A 17043-nucleotide genomic window follows, 5' to 3' on the forward strand; every position below is an offset into this window, starting at 1 on the left:
TGAGGTTAAAGGAGTGGTTGCCCATATTACATATTAGAATCACCTGGGGGGGGCTTTCTAACTTCCCAACGGCCAGGCTGCATGCACTGCAGACACATTCCGTTAGAATTGGTGCGAGCGAATCCAATGTAAAGCCAAGGCTGAGAACCACAGGGTTGAAGGAAGTCCATGTCTCAGAGAAAGTCTGGAAGGGACAGCGACTATGTGGGTCAAAGACGGAGACAAAGAAAGGCTAGAAGGTCTCTCTTTGGCTCTATGGCCTATATGAATTGGCTGAAGTCCCTTTTCGCATGACAGTTTCTATGGCTCTCCTTTTGTCTCCTGTAAGATGTCAAGTTTGAGGGACGTCTGGTATGTATCATATTCATGTCCTTCTTTGTCCTTGGAGGAAGGAAGGGGGAGAGAGAGGGAGGAAGGAAATGAGACAGGGAGAGGGGGGGGGGGGGGGGAGGGGGTGGGGGGGGGAGGGGGGGGGGGAAGAAGGGAGGGAGAAGGAGAGAGAATGAGAGAGTGGCGAGGGAGAGTCAAGGAGAAAGAGGGAGAGAGAGAAAGAGGAGAGAGAGGTCAAGACCCTAGCTTTGGTAGAATCATGGAGATGAGAGATTTCTCTACATGTCAGGAATCTTTGGGATGTCAGAGACCTCAAGTCACTTATAAAGACCCCAATCCATTTCCACATCAGAAATGAGGAAAGATGGGAGCAGAGTACAATAGCTCGTGCCTGTAATCCCAGCACTTTGGGAAGCCTAGGTGGAAGGATCACTTGAGCCCAGGAGTTCGAGACCAACCTGGCCAATACAGTGAGACCCCATCTCTTTTTTTTTTTTTTTTTTTTGAGATGGAGTCTCGCTCTGTCGCCCAGGCTGGAGTGCAGTGGCTGAATCTCAGCGCACTGCAAGCTCCGCCTCCCGGGTTCACGCTATTCTTCTGCCTCAGCCTCCGGAGTAGCTGGGACTACAGGCACCCACCACCTCGCCCGGCTAGTTTTTTTGTATTTTTTAGTAGAGACAGGGTTTCACCGTGTTAGCCAGGATGGTCTCCATCTCCTGGCCTCATGATCCGCCCGTCTAGGCCTCCCAAAGTGCTGGGATTACAGGCTTGAGCCACCGCGCCTGGCCTGTGAGGCCCCATCTCTACAAAAAATTTTAAAAATTAGCCTGGCATCATGGTGCATGCCTGTAGTCCCAGCTACTAGGGAGGCAGAGGTGAGAAAATCACTTGAAACTTTAAGGTTGAGGCTGCCATGATCACCATGATTGCACCACTGCACTCCAGCCTACGTGGCAGAGCAAGACTCCATCTCAAAAAAATGAAAAATAAAAAAATAGAAATGAGAGACTGGGTGCGGTGGCTCACATCTGTAATCCCAGCACTTTGGGAAACCAAGAAAGGCAGATCACCTAAGGTCAGGAGTTTGAGACCAGCCTGCCCAACATGGTGAAACCCCGTCTCTACTAAAAATACAAAAAAAAGCCAGGTGTGGTGGTGCACGCTCGTAGTCCCACCTACTAGGGAGGCTGAGGCAGGAGAATCACTTGAATTCAGGAGGTGGAGGTTGCAGTGAGCTGAGATCATGCTATTGCACTCCAGCCTGAGCAACAGAGCAAGACTCCATCTCAAAAAAAAATAAAAAAGGAAAGAAAAAAAAATGAGGAAAGGTGGAATAACTACCTCATGAATGCGGAAAAGTGAAGCTGACCAATTTCTCTTTGAATCAGCAAGGGGACTCAGAGGACAGCCCTCACCCACTCCTACTCCTGGACCCTGATTTCTTGGGAAGACCCTTGAGGAAGCGGCCCCATCCAGGGTAGAACCTGACCCTGGGGCCCTCTTGTCCTGGAATGCAGTGCCCCCAATCTGAGAGGGACATACCTTCCCAAAGGGCATAGTGTAATACTCCACATGGTTGTCTTTAATTTCCAGGGGCTTCTTGCTGTCGTCAGCCACTATCACGGTCAAGTCTGGGTAATACTCTCGAATACTCCGGAGCATGATCATGAGCTTGTGGGGGCGGAGAAAAGTCTTGGTGGCAATGGTAACCAGGTTTCTGAGCTTCCTCTCTGGACAGAAAACAGTGGGTGTCAGAGCTCTGTCCTGTAGGAAGCTTCACTGTCTTTTCCTGCTTTGATCCGATGGCTTATTTCTGCCATAACCTGTCAGTGTCTGTGGGTCTCATGCCTCTTGTACCCAGGAGGTGCTTAATAAGAGTTTGTTAGTTGCATTAGAAAATAAAGACATTTACAACATACCCAGTTTGTTGCACTTCCTGGTTCTGTTGGCTCCACTATGTCATTTCCCAACTGTCTGTCTGAATGCTTCATTTTATACCTCCTGCCTGTTAGCACTTCGCTTGTGTTCTGCTATTTATTTATTTATTTATTTATTTATTTATTTATTTATTTTTTGAGACGGAGTTTTACTTCTGTTGCCCAGGCTGGAATGCAATGGTGCAATCTCGGCTCACTGCAACCTCTGCCTCCCAGGTTCAAGTGATTCTTTTGCCTCAGCCTCCCAAGTAGCTAGGATTATAGGCATGTGCCAGCACACCTGGCTAATTTTGTATTTTTAGTAGAGATGGGGTTCCACTATGTTGGCCAGGATGGTCTCAACTCCTGGTCTCCTGGTCTCAAACTCCTGACCTCAGGTGATGTGCCTGCCTCGGCCTCCTAAAGTGCTGGGATTACAGGCATGAACCACTGCTCCTGGTCTTTGTCTTAATATTAGAAGTTGAAATGCAGAGAGCTTTGCCCATCTAAGGGTTCAATATGGAGGGTCATGGAGCCCAGGAAGAGGAGAAAACATCTACAAATCTTGAGACTTGCTTCTACCATCATCTGCAACTCCTAGAGAAAAGCTTACCTGATCTCTATCCTCAGGAAGACATGGTTAGAAATAGGTTTACTTGGAGATTGCAAGGCCTGGACCGAATTGTCTATCTTAAGGCATGTGACGTATAAGAGACTGGAGAGCGGACAGCTTTCCTACGGAAAAGACCCCATGATGTCACAACTGGAGCTGCAGGTGTGTTTGGGATTCAGCCACTAAACGGAGAACTGGCATCTGACCGTGCAGTTCCCATGTCTGCATGGCATGGGGCCAGCTGGAGTTCATGCATGCTGGAAGCCACAACCCTACCTGTTTGTGGGTGAGTACACAGAGCCACTTTCCCAGAATGACAAAAATCAGAAGTCATTTGGACAGCAGTTGTTCCAGAACCCTCCCCCTGTGCCACCCTCTTGCCCCTTTTTTTTAGACAGGTTCTGGCTCTGTCACCCAGACTAGAGTGATCTCAGCAGTGGCGTGATCTCAGCTCAATGCAAACTCTGCCTCCCAGGTTCAAGCGATTCTCCTGCTTCAGCCCCCCAAGTAGCAGGGAATACAGACATGTACCACCATGCCCGATTTTGGATTTTTTGGATTTTTAGTAGAGACGGCTTTTCACCATGTTGGCCAGGCTGATCCTGAACTCCTGACCTTAAGTGATCTGCTCACCTTGGCCTCCCAAAATGCTGGGATTACTGGTGTGAACCACCGCACCCCGCCCATTCTGTTTTTTGTCATTGCAAACAGTGCTGCAATGAATAACCTCAAACAAATGTCATTTCACACAGATATTAATATCTGTAGGATAATTTATAGAAATGGAATTGCCGGCCTAAAGGATATTTAAACATTTAAACACATTTAAAATGTTGATAGGTATTGCCGAATTGCCTCCAGAGAGGTGCCAATTTGCATTCCTAACAGCAATTGATATGCTGTTTTTCCAGCCCTGTCCAAAACCTTTTTGATGTGAAAGTAGTTTTCATATGCACTTTTCTCAGTGTGAGAGTGGGCCATTTTAATGGCTAAAAGTGTTGCTGAATTTAATTTTTTCTGAACTGCACATTTTCCCATTATTGGGTGTTCTTTTCTTATTGATTCATAGATACTTTTTTTTTTTTTTTTTTTTTTTTTTGAGACAGGGTCTCACTCTGTCCCCCAGGCTGGAGTGCAGTGGCGTGATCTCAGCTCACTGCAAGCTCCGCCTCCCGGGTTCACGCTATTCTCCTGCTTCAGTCTCCCTAGTAGCTGGGACTACAGGCACCTGCCAACATGCCTGGCTAATTTTTTGTATTTTTAGTAGACACGGGGTTTCACCGTGTTAGCCAGGTGGTCTCAATCTCCTGACCTCGTGATCTGCCAGTCTCGGCCTCCAAAAGTGTTGGGATTACAGGCGTGAGCCACCGCGCCCAGACCATAGATGCCCTTAAGTAAAATTAGACCTTTGTCTGTAGCGTGAATTAAAGATTTTTTTCCCAATTTGTCCTTTGTTATTTGACTTTACTTATTAAAATTTGCTAATTTTAATATATAAAATTTTATATATTTTATATTTTTAATTTTTTCTTTATGGTCTCTGAGTTTTGTGTCATGCCTTATACCCTAAGATTGCTTTTTAAACTACAATTTTTTTTTTTTTTTTTGAGATGGAGTCTTGCCCTGTCGCCCAGGCTAGAATGCAATGGCAGGATCTCGGCTCCCTGCAACCTCTGCCTCCAGGGTTCAAACGATTCTCCTGCCTTAGCACCCCCAATAGCTGGGATTACAGGTGCACGCCACCACACCTGGCTAACTTTTAAACTACAAGTTTTTTTCTAGTACTTTAAAACGTATTTAGATATCTGATCAATTGGAATTTATCTTGGTATGAACTGTGGCATAGATTCAAGTTTTGCTTCTAATTTAAAAGTTATTTTTCAATTGTTAATTTTTTTGAGACAGGGTCTTGCGTTGTTGCACAGGCTGGAGTATAGTGGTGATCGTGGCTCACTGCAGCTTCGACTTCCCAGGCTCAAGCCACCCTCCCATCTCTGCCTCCTGAGTAGCTGAGATTACAGGTGTGAGCTGGATTACAGGTACCATCACACTTGGATTCGACGTTTTATCTTTCATATAGCTACACCATTATCTCACATAATTTTTTGAAAAGCCCATTTTTAATTTGTTCATTTGCCCTCCTTTAATTTGACAAGCTGTCTCTCTCTCTCTCTTTTTTTCGAGACAGAGTCTTGCTCTATTGCCCAGGTTGGAGTGCAGTGGTGTAATCTCAGCTCACTGAAACCTCCACCTCCTGGGTTCAAGAGATTCTCCTGCCTCAGCCTCCCGAGTAGCTGGGATTACAGGCGCCCACCACCACGCGCGGCTAATTTGTGTATTTTTAGTAGAGATGGGGTTTCACCATATGCTAGGCTGGTCTTGAACTCCTGACCTTAGGTGATCCGCCCACCTAGGCCTTCCAAAGTGTTGAGATTACAGACGTGAGCCACCGCGCCCGGCCAGACAAGTTGTCTTGATCACACAGTGAAATTCCAACATGTACTGGGTTTATATCTAGATTTCCAATTTGATTCAGTACCACTCTTTTTATTATTATTACTTACTAAAATGTTATAATTCATTGGCTTTTCTTTCCCAAAACTAGCACACAACCACAAAATAAGTTAAATATCATTGAGCAATTTTAGGGGATTGTGTCCTAGAGGTTTTTTCCTCCAAACGAAGTTTGTCAGGGAGCATATCAGAGCTGTCATTTTGATCAATTATCCTCCGTCTCAGAGGTGATCCCCTCTGAATTTCACCAATAGCTTCACAGGGTGCCACTATAGAGCCCCAAAGACAAGGGCCTTACCTGGTCCAGGGTCGTATAGCTTGGGTATGACAGGATGGCGGATGGTCACTGGAAACTTGGCCACTGAGGACCGGGACTCCAGACTCACTGGAGGGAGAAATAAGGTCATGGCACAGGCAGTATCATGTCTGGATCAAACTCCATGCCACCCCGGGAAGCCACCATGACAGGCGAGTGCAGGTTTGGTGGGGAGAGTCCTGGCTGGCATGAGATTAAGGACCCCATAGAGTATCTGGCATTCAGGCTTCCGCCTTGCTGTGTCCCTGGGGCAACGTGCTCAATGACTCCTAAGTTCACATTTCTTCCCCTGTGGGGATGTGGTAGGGTGGAGTGGGCTTGAAACCAGAGGGTAAGTTTGACTTTACCATTTCCTATCTGACTTTTTTCTCTGTCTGCAACACCAAGATAACAATACCCACCCTATTTTGCCTCACAGGGTAATCTTGTGAAGAGGAATGTTGGAAAATCTGAAGGTGGGGAGAATTAACTCTTTAGCTAGTGGCCATGAATATCATCTGTAACCGTTACATTTTTTTCTGTTGGTGTCCTGGGAATGCATCCTGTGTATCTGGTCAAAAGAGAAAAGGGTGCTTTTAACTCATCCAGAAGGAAACTCAGGCTGCCCTGAGAGTGGCAGGGATTGTTCTCCCTAGATCTTCTTGGTGGGAGGGAAGGAGGTGAGAGACAAAGCCACTGCCCTTGGAATGGGGAGTTCTCCCAGTTCTTTCCTATTAGTGCCCAAGACAAGATGCTGAGGCACAGGCTGGCTCCCTCCTCTACTGCAGTGGAAATCTTCAGCTCTGAGAGCAGCAGAGGACCGGGAGCAGAACTGGATGGTTCTCACCACGTGCAACGCGCACAGCATGATTTGTTCTCTCCTCAAGTGGCTCTATGGGGTCAATGGCAATGTGGGGAGAGTACTGGGTACTGTAATTATGAAGTTATGTGTCTGGGGTTAGAAAGAGGAAAGAGGGCAGGAATCTTAAAAGCAGGCAGGCAGGCTGGGTGCAGTAGTTCACGCCTGTAATGCCAGCACTTTGGGAGGCTGAGGCAGGTAGATCATGAGGTCAGGAGTTCAAGACCAGCCTGGCCAAGATGGTGAAACTTCTTGTATTTTGTATTCAAAATACAAAAATTTAGCCAGGTGTTGTGGCAGGTGCCTGTAATCCCAGCTACTTGGGAGGTTGAGGCAGGAGAATCGCTTGAACCTGGGAGGTGGAGGTTGCAGTGAGCAGAGATCACAACACTGCACTCCAGCCTAGGTGGCAGAGTGAGACTCTGTCTCAAACAAACAAAAAACACACAAAAAACAGGCAGGCTTCCTGAAGGAAGACGACTTTGAGAGGGCCCAGAGGGATCTTCTGGATCCCTAAGCATTTTGTACCCCAAGGACAGGCTCTCACCTATGTCCACCTTCTGGTGCTGGTACCCGGTGCTGGTGTATGTCACGTGCTGAAGGATGAACTTCAACAGCTTCCGGTCACTGGTAGAAATGGTAAGCTGCTTCTGGCCTCTGCCCTGCACCACACTGTCTGGGACATCAGCAAGGGTGTTCAGTGTCCCCAGAGAAGCTGTCAGGGTGACCTAGGGTGGGTGAGGTAGAATGATGCTCACTGCAGAGATTGGAAAATATCTCTCTGGAAAGGTACACACATACCCAGGCCGGGAGCCAGGGCAGTGCACATAAGGGTGAGGGGAGAAGCACCAGGGTGCCCTTGACAGTGAAGGGCTGGCTCTGCAGGGAGTCACTGTGCTAGTGCCCCTGCCCCCAAACCTCCAAGTCCTAGGGCCCCAAGGAATTTCTGGAAACGTTCCCACCTCTCAGCTTGCAGGGTTCCATTCTTCGTGACAAAAAAGACCCACGGCCTTTTTTGACCTCTCTTTGACAAATCCTCCTCCTCTCTCTATCTCCAAATGGAGTTTTTCAGAACATGATCTAGATTCTGGATCCTTTTTTTTTTTTGAGATGGAGTCTTGCTCTGTCACCCAGGCTGTAGTGCAGTGGCACAATCTCAGCTCACTGCAACCTCCGCCTCCCAGGTTCAAGCAATTCTCCTGCCCCAGCCTCCCAAGTAGCTGGGGTTACAGGCATGAGCCACCACACCTGGCTAATTTGTTTTTGTATTTTTAGTAGAGACGGGCTTTGGCCATGTTTGCCAGGCTGGTCTCAAACTCCAATCCTAGACTTTTTTCCCTTCTCACTCCACACCTTCCTGCTAGATTACATCTGTTCCCATGGCTTTAAAACCCATTCTTTTGCAGATGGGGTCACATTGTAGTAGGTCCCAGCTCACCTTTCTGAGATCCAACTGCTGGAACATTTCACAAGCAACTCAAACCTGTTGTCTTCAAAATGGAACTACTGAGTTTCCTCTGTAAACCCATTTCCTCCCACCCTCACCTCCGTTCCCTCTGCCTTGCGGATGGCGCCTCCATCCACTCAGCTATTCCAGGCCCCAAGGGAAGTCCTCCTTGCTCTGCCCTTTTTTCCACACAGACAGCCCATCCGGCGGCAAGTCCTCTCAGCTCTGCCTCCAAAATGCAACTAGAACTGGCTTACTCCTCTCCACCTCATTGCTACCCCCACAGCCACTCTCTTGTCTTCTGTGAGTCATCACAGTTATCTATTAAAGGAAATTGGACAGTGTCACTCCCAACACTGTTGACACTAGTCAGTCGACAGACACTTTCTAAAAACCGAGTTACAGGCCGGGTGCGGTGGCTCACGCCTGTAATCCCAGCACTTTGGGAGGCTGAGGCGGATGGATCACCTGAGGTCAGGAGTTCAAGGCCCGCCTGGCCAACATGGTGAAACCCTGTCTCTACTAAAAATACAAAAATAAGCCAGGCGTGCTGGCAGGCGCCTCTAATCCCAGCTACTCGGGAGGCTGAGGCAGGAGAATCACTTAAACCTGGGAGGCAGAGGTTGCAGTGAGCCGAGATTGTGCCATTGCACTCCAGCCTGGGGGACAAGAGTGAGACTTCATCTCAAAAATAAATAAATAAATAAATAAATACCGAGTTACAGGCACTGGGAAAACAGCAGTAAATGCCTTCATGAAGCTTATATTCCAGTGTGGAAGAGAGATGGTAAACACGGAACTACATGCAGCAGGGAATTCAGGTCCAGAGCAGGACTACGAAGAAGACAATATAGCCAGGCATGATGGCTCACGCCTGTAATCCCAGTGCTTTGGGAGACCGAGGTGGGAGGATCATTTGAGCGCAGGAGTTCAAAACCAGCCTGGGCAACATGGCGAGGCCACATCTCTACTAAAAATAAAAAGTAAGTAACCAGGGGCCAGGCACAGTGGCTCATGCCTGTAATCCCAGCACTTTGGGAGGGCAAGATGGATCACTTGAGATCAGGAGTTCAAGACCAGCCTGGCCAACGTGGTGAAACCCTGTCTCTACCAAAAATACAAAAAATTAGCTGGGTGTGGTGGTGCACACCTGTAGTCCCAGCTACTTGGGAGACTGAGGCAGGAGAATCAATTGAACTCAGGAGGTGGAGGTTGCAGTGAGCAGAGATCACACCACTGCACTCCAGGCTGGGTGACAGAGGGAGACTCTGTCTCAAAAAAAAAAAAAAAAAAAAATTAACCAGCTTTGTTGGTGCGTGCCTGTTGTCCCAGCTACTCACAGGCTGATGTGGCAGGATTGCCTGAGCCCAGGAGGTCAAGTCTGCAGTGAGTCATGATTGTGCCACTGCACTCCAGCCTGGGTGACAGAGTGAGACCCTGTCTCAAAAAAAGAAGACAACATAGAGAAACAAGAACCCAATGGTGACGGGTGGCAGAGGCCTTGCCTATCTGCTCCCTCATCACCCATTCCAACCTCTGACTAACATGTAAAGGTGGGAAAACTAAAACCACGCTTCCCAGACTCCTCTTGGTTAGGGTTCTGGACACGATTTGCATCCACTGACCAGATATAGCACCATAAGACCTTAATGTGGAGCTGCGTAAAGTGGGGAAAGGAAGGCAGGGCACAAGCACCGTCTGTCCTGCCAGCCTTAACCCTGACAGAGGCCACGTAGTGCCGGAGCCCATGGCTGTGGTGGCCGCTTCCTCTCACACCAGAAGCAGGAGCAGCCAACGGATCCCATTCCTCAGTGTGGTCTGAGAAATCCTCTTTGGAACTCCAGCCACTCCCAAGGCTAGAAGTCACGTTTTCTACACACCCTTCCTTCCCCTCCCTCCTTGGGCTCATGTCTGACCTTAAATCTGGACAGGGGCTTCATCAAAGGCTGAGAGCAGCGGCAGTTGAGGGAATGAGGACAGGACACCAAGTGCAAAGAGGGGCTGGGAGGAGGACTCACCTTATAGATGGGAGCATCGGGTCCTTCAAACTGGAGACCTGGAGGACACGGGGAAAAGGAAAGAAAACGGCTCGTGAGGGACACCGCATCTCCCCGCTGCTCTTGCCAACCTCGTGGACTCCTGCACATCCTTGAGGGCTCCTTCAAGTGTCACTTCCCACCCAGAGTGTTTGCTGACATGTGCTCCTCTCCCCAGGCCTCTGTTGGGTGTTGTTTCATGGTCTTTCTCAAACCCCAACGATTCTAAAACCTCTGGTGCCCATCCTCAGCTTTGGAGGCTGTGAATTAATTCCGTTCCTTCTGGGAATCTGTGTTACTGAAAGGGAGGAACTGGTGGATGAATAATGAATCATCTTGTATAAGGCACCTGGAGTAGCCAAACCCATAGAGACAGAAAGCAGAATGGTGGTTGCCAGGGGCGGAGGAGAGGGACCGTGGGGAATTCAGTTAGAGAAGAGAGTTTCAGTTGGGGATGATGGAAAAGTCCTGGTGGTGACTGATGGTTGCACAACAACATGAATATACTTCGTGTCACTGAAGTATACACTTTAAAATGGTTAAAATTGTTAATTTTATGTTTATATATTATGTATTGTAAATAATGTTAATATAATATATTATATATGTTTATATATAGTACTAATGTAATATATGTTTCTATATAAAATATATATACTTCTATATAACATATACATTTTATATATGCTATATATGTTTCTATATAAAATAGATATACTTCTATATAACATATATACGTATATATATATATATATATATTTTTTTTTTTTTTTTTAAGACAGAGTCTCACTCTGTCACCCAGGCTGGAGTGCAGTGGTGCGATCTCAACTCACTGTAACCTCTGCCTCCCGAGTTCAAGTGATTCTCCTGCCTCAGCCTCCCGAGTAGCTGGGACTATAGGTGTGAGCCACCACACTCGACTAATTTTTGTATTTTTAATAGAGATGGGGTTTCACCATGTTGGCCAGGCTGGTCTCAAACTCCTGACCTCCAGTGATCCACCAGCCTCAGCCTCCCAAAGTGCTGGGATTACAGGCATGAGCCACTGTGCCCAGCTCGTTGTATATATTTTACCACAATAAGAAATGAATCATCCAAAATGAAAAACAATTTTTAAGATGGCTATTCAAGAACACTAGTGCTTGACTCCAATGCATTTACTTTAGAATCTATCTCTGTTCTCATAGTGGGACTAATTCAAATTTGAATTCAAATACATCCTCTCTATGTGGCCTTGATAACTTACCAAATTCTCACCTCTGCTTCCCTGTCCCCTTTGTCCCCTGTCTGGGACCCTGCCCTTCCTTCTGTGTGGGGCGTGCTATCTGTTGATATCCCGCATCGGCCTCTGTCTCGGGCATTCATTCTCATCTCACCTGTTTGAGGTGTGGTTTGTGAATTTCAGATATCTGTCATGCTCCTCAGGGCTGGACCTGGAGAGAGCTAGCCTGGGTCCATGAAGTATGTCAGATCCCCAGGTGTCACCACACCCAGACCTTACTTGGAGGTCTTTTCTGGAGCTTGCGGGTTTCGGGGAGCTATTTGCCTCAAGATGCCAAGAGCCCACAAGCAGAAGAAGACTTCACTGGACAGACCCACAGAATCTAACATCTCTGCACTGGAAGGGGACATCTGTGCCTGCAGGCTCATCCTTCTGGTCCCTCTGATAATATTCCACTTTACTCTGATGAGGGGTGTGATGCTGAACTAGAGGGGTGTGTAAAAATCCATCGTGGAGGGCAGTTTTAACCAACAGAAATATTCTTTTCACAATGCACTCCCGGCCAGGCTCGGTGGCTCATGCCTGTAATCCCAGCACTTTGGGAGGCCTAGGTGAGCAGATCACCTGAGGTCAGGAATTCGAGACCAGCCTGGTCAACATGGTGAAAACCCATCTCTACTAAAAATACAAAAAATTAGCCAGGCATGGTGGCAGATGCCTGTGATCTCAGCTACTTGGGAGGCTGAGGCAGGAGGATCATTTGAACCCGGGTGGTGGAGGTTGCAGTGACCGGAGATCATGCTACTGCACTGTAGCCTGAGAGATGGAGCAAGACTCCATCAGAAAAAAAAAAAAAAAAAAAAAAAATCACATCAAGCTTCTTGCCTTGTGCTGAGTACACAGCAGGTACCAATGAATGCCTGCTCCATACTTTTGTTTTTATTTATTTATTTATTTATTTTTGAGACAGTGTCTCACTTTGTCACCCAGGCTGAAGTGCAGCGGCACAATCTCTGCTCACTGCAGCCTCGACCTCCCAAGTTCAAGCAAGCCTTCTGCTTCAACCCCACAAGTAGCTGGGACTACAGGTACCCACCGCCACACCCAGCTAATTTTTCTATTTTTTATAGAGACAGGGTTTTGCCATATTGCCCAGGCTGGTCTCGAACTCCTGAGCTCAAGCAGCCCACCCACCTCAGCCTCCCAAAGTGCTAGGATTATAGGCAGGCACGAGTCACAGCACTCGGCCCCTTTTTTGTTGTTGTTTTAAGAGACAGCGGGATCTCGCTCTGTCACCCAGGCTGGAGTGTACTGGCAAGATGATAGCTCACTGCAGCCTTGAACTCCTGCCTTGGCCTCCCAAAATGCTGGGATTACAGGCATGAGCCACTGCACCCAACCTCTCCCTCCTTTTGCCTAAGAAGAGTGAGAATGTCGTCTGGGGCCTCTCGGGATGTGGATGTACTTACCTGGGATGGGAACTGTATGCAGGGGCATCACCTCCACTCCGTGGACTGGGTACCCGAAGGGGAGATTGGGCTGGGCCAGCAGGGGCAGTGGGCGGGGCAGCCCTTCTCTGCAGGAAGGAGAACAGAAACATCAGCAGCTGCCCTGATGCTGGTCCCTGGTGTGTTCTCAAAGTGGTGCCTGTGCACAGAGCCTTGCTCTGACAATGTGGAGAAATCAAAATTGGGTTGTCCCTGTCTCCCTCCATTCTCACCCCACCATCCTTATTTCCTCCCCTCTTCTGGCCTCCACAAAGGTACTGAGGTAGTTTATAACAAAGCATTTTTTTTTTTTTTTTTGAGAGGGAGTCTCGCTCTGTCACCGAGGCTGGAGTACAGTGGCACTATCTCGGCTCATGCAACCCCCGCCTCCCATGTTCAAGCGATTCTCCTGCCTCAGCCTCCTGAGTAGCTGGGATTATAGGAATGCACCACCACGCCTGGCTAATTTTTTTTGTATTTTTAGTAGAGACAGGGTTTCACCATGCTGGCCAGGCTAGTCTTGAACTCCTGATCTCAAGTGATCCACCTGCCTTGGCCTCCCAAAGTGCTGGGATTACAGGCGTGAGCCACTGCGCCCGGCCTCATTTTTGTTTTTGAGACAGGGTTTCACTTTGTCGCCTGGGCTGGAGTACAGTGGCACAATCACAGCTCACAGCAGTCTTGACCTCCCTGGCGCAGGCAGTCCTCCCATCTCAGCCTTTTCATAGCCAGGACTACAGGTACATTCCACCAAGCCTGGCTAATATTTAAAAATTTTTTGTAGAGATAGAGTCTCACTATGTTGCCCAGACTGGTCTCCAACCCCTGGGCTCAAGCGATCCTCCTGCCTCAGCCTTCAGAGAAGCCAGGACTATAGGAGAAAGCCACCATGCCTGGCTAACAAAGCGCATTTAAAAAAAAAAAAAAACCATGACCTGCATAAAAGAAGAAATAAAATTATCAGATGGTAGAGACCCACCCAGCTGCAGCAGCTAAATACCAAAGTCACATCTGAACTTCGTGGGAACCAGGATAAAAAGCGATTGACAACCATTACATGGTCCTTACTGTCCAAAGGAAGAAGTAGACCAGTTCCTGAAGGGAAGTGGAACTTCTCCTACCACTGAAATAAAAAATAAACTAAATCACAAGAAAGTGTATATGGGAGTAATTGTCGTCACAATATTTTTAGAGCAAACAGAGTAACTATTTTTACAGATTACAAATGTGAGCCACCACGCCTGGCTGATAACGATCTTTAGTCAAAAGCAAGCACAAAGCACAATCCAGCAAGACTAGTTTTTTGAGGGACTAAGGTATAATGGTTGAAATGTTAGCCTTCGGGACCCAGTTTAACCAGGAGATCATTTAATTACCTTGAAAAAAAGATTAGACCATCATAGTGAATACTTACGGGAATATGAAAAAGATAAAAATTTTAAATGGTAAAGAACATAAACAGGCAATTAACAGAAGAGGAAATACAAATGGCAATGAACATATGAAACATGCTCAGCTTCAATCAGGGAAACATGAATTTAAAAAAAGAACATGGAATACCTTTCTCATTAAAGTTTGAAATTTTGATGATAGCAAGTGTTAGGTGTACGTAAGGTGTGACACCCACTCTTCATGAAAGTGTGAGTTCACACAAGCCCTCTTGAGGGAAATTAGGCAATATCTATCAAAAATAAAAAAGGCATAACCTGGGATCTAGCAAGTAAGAGGCTAGGTGAAAGGAGAAATGCTTGCATGTGTGAACAATAGGACAAGCACACAAATGTTCATTTCAGCACTGTTTGAAATGAACATCCTTATACATGTATTTTTCTTTTCTCTGAGATGAAGTCTCACTCACTCTGTCACCCAGGCTGGAGTGCAGTGGTGTGATCTCAGCACACTGCAAACTCCACCTCCCAGGTTCAAGCAATTTTCCTGCCTCATTGTCCTGAGTAGCTCGGATTACAGGCACACACCACCATGCCCGGCTAATTTTTGTATTTTTTGTAGAGATGGGGTTTTACCATGTTGGCTAGGCTGGTCTCGAACTCCTGGCCTCAAGTGATCCACCCACCTCGGCCTCCCAAAGTATTGGAATTACAGGCGTGAGCCACAGCGCCTGGCCCTTATACATGTCTTAATGAAAAACAAAATAATGTAAATATAATGTAATTTTATTGTAAATAATGTAAATGTAAAAATGAAGGTTTTTCAACAATCTACCTTTCAATAGGGAAATGGCTTAGTAAAATGCAGCATATTCATATTCATAGCTATATTGCAATTAAGAGGGATGAACTAGATATATACATAGCTCTTAAAAACATTTCATACTCCTTTCCAGTTCTGGCCCCGGACTCTGCAGCCGCCGAGATGTTGATGCTTAAGAAGAACAGGAATGCCGTTTATGAACTCCTTTTTGATTTTTTGTTTTTTTGTTTTTGAGACAGGGTCTCGCTTTGTCGCCAGGCTGGAATGCAGTGGTGCCATTTCAGCTCATTGCAACCTCCACCGCCTGGGTTCAAGCAATTCTCCTGCCTCAGCCTCCTGAGTAGCTGGGACTACAGGCAAGTGCCACCACGCCCAGCTAATTTTTGTATTTTTAGTAGACTCAGGGTTTCACCATGTTGGCCAGGATGGTCTTGATCTCTTGACCTCGTGATCTGCCGGCCTCGGCCTCCCAAAGTGCTGGGATTACAGGCATGAGACACCACGCCCGGCTCTATGAACTCCTTTTAAAGGAGGGAGTCACGGTGGCCAAGCTTCATGTCACGAAGGTCATGCAGTCTCTCAAGTCCTGAGGCTTTGTGCAGGAACAGTTTTCCTGGAGACATTTCTACGGGTACGTTACCAACGAGGGTATCCAGTATCTCCACGATGACCTCCATCTGCCCCGCAAGATTGTGCCTGCCACCCTACACCATAGCTGGCCAGAGACTGGCAGGTCTCCGCCTAAAGGTCTAGAGGGTGAGCCACCTGCAAGACCCACAAGTGGGGAAGCCAACAGCCTGCTGCCAACAAGAGAGCCGAGGTTGAGGCTGCATCAACAACCAAATTCCAGTAAGAGGCAGATTTAGTCGTGGACGTGGTCAGCCACCTCAGTAAAATTGGAGAGGATTTTTGTTTTGTTTTTAGCTTTTTTTGAGACAGGGTCTCACTCTGTCACCCAGGCTAGAGTGCAGTGGCACGATCTTGGCTCACTGCCACCTCCACCTCCCAGGTTCAAGCAATTCTCCTGCCTCAGCCTCCTGAGTAGCTGGGATTACAGGCACCCACCACCACGCTTGGCTAATTTTTGTATTTTTAGTAGAGACGGGGTTTCACCGTGTTGGCCAGGCTGGGTTTCTGACCTCAAGTGATCCGCCTGCCTCAGCCTCCCAAAGTGCTAGAATTACAGGCATGAGCCACCGCACCCAGCCAGAGGATTATTTTGCATTGAATAAACTTAAAATCTGAAATATATATATATGTATACAATTGAATGAAAAAAAATTTTCAGAGTGATTTGTTTTTATGGTACCAAGTACACTAAAACACACAAAAAACCAACAGTATATGTTTATATGGATACACACACACACACATATATATATATAACATACGTGTATATAACAGTATTTAAAAATAGTGTGGCCGGGCGTGGTGGCTCACGCCTGTAATCCCAGCTCTCAGGGAGGCAGAGGCGGGAGGATAGCTTGAGCCCAGGAGTTCGAGACCTGCCTGGGTAATAGAGCGAGACCCCGTTCTCCACAAAAAGGAAAAAAAAAAAACAGATAAAAATAGTGTGGAATAATACATACCTGGATTTACAAGGGAACCTATCATTTAAGAAAGGGATGAGAATGGCAGTGGTAGTAGTCAGGGGAGTGGGTTAAAATGGACTTTTTCTGGCCAGACACTGTGGCTCAGGCCTGTATTCCCAGCACTTTGGGAGGCTGAGGTGGGTGGATTGCTTGAGCTCAGGAGTTTAAGACAAGCCTGGGCAACATGGCAAAATCCCATATCTACAAAAAATACAAAAATTAGTCGGGCATGGCAGCATGCACCTGTAGTCCCAGCTACTTGGGAGGCTAAGGTGGGAGGATTGCTTGAGCCCAGAAGGTGGAGGTTGCAGTGAGCCGAGATTGCACCACTGCACTGCAGCCTGGGCAGCAGAGCCAGACCTTGTCAAGAAAGAAAGAAAGAGAGAAAGAAAGAAAGAAAGAAAGAAAGAAAGAAAGAAAGAAAGAAAGAAAGAAAGAAAGAAAGAGAGAGAGAGAAGGAAGGAAGGAAGGAAGGAAGGAAGGAAGGAAGGAAGGAAGGAAGGAAGGAGAAAGAAAGAAAG

At 47.1% G+C, this 17043-nt stretch overlaps 1 protein-coding gene across 1 annotated transcript in view; it reads right to left on the reverse strand.

Moving 5' to 3' along the window:
• The window catches only part of B4GALNT2 (beta-1,4-N-acetyl-galactosaminyltransferase 2), a 37415-nt gene that overhangs the window by 3461 nt on the left and 16911 nt on the right, over nucleotides 1–17043 (reverse strand). The window contains exons 6-10 of the mRNA XM_026457539.1: nucleotides 12702–12808; nucleotides 9993–10030; nucleotides 7075–7255; nucleotides 5672–5758; nucleotides 1873–2060 (exon numbers count right to left, since the gene is read on the reverse strand). Coding sequence (XP_026313324.1) covers nucleotides 1873–2060; nucleotides 5672–5758; nucleotides 7075–7255; nucleotides 9993–10030; nucleotides 12702–12808 — 601 coding nt within the window. The remainder of the gene's footprint in view (nucleotides 1–1872; nucleotides 2061–5671; nucleotides 5759–7074; nucleotides 7256–9992; nucleotides 10031–12701; nucleotides 12809–17043) is intronic.

This window comes from Piliocolobus tephrosceles, chromosome 16 (assembly GCF_002776525.5).
Source record: "Piliocolobus tephrosceles isolate RC106 chromosome 16, ASM277652v3, whole genome shotgun sequence".
In the NCBI taxonomy this organism is placed as follows: Eukaryota; Metazoa; Chordata; class Mammalia; order Primates; family Cercopithecidae; genus Piliocolobus; species Piliocolobus tephrosceles.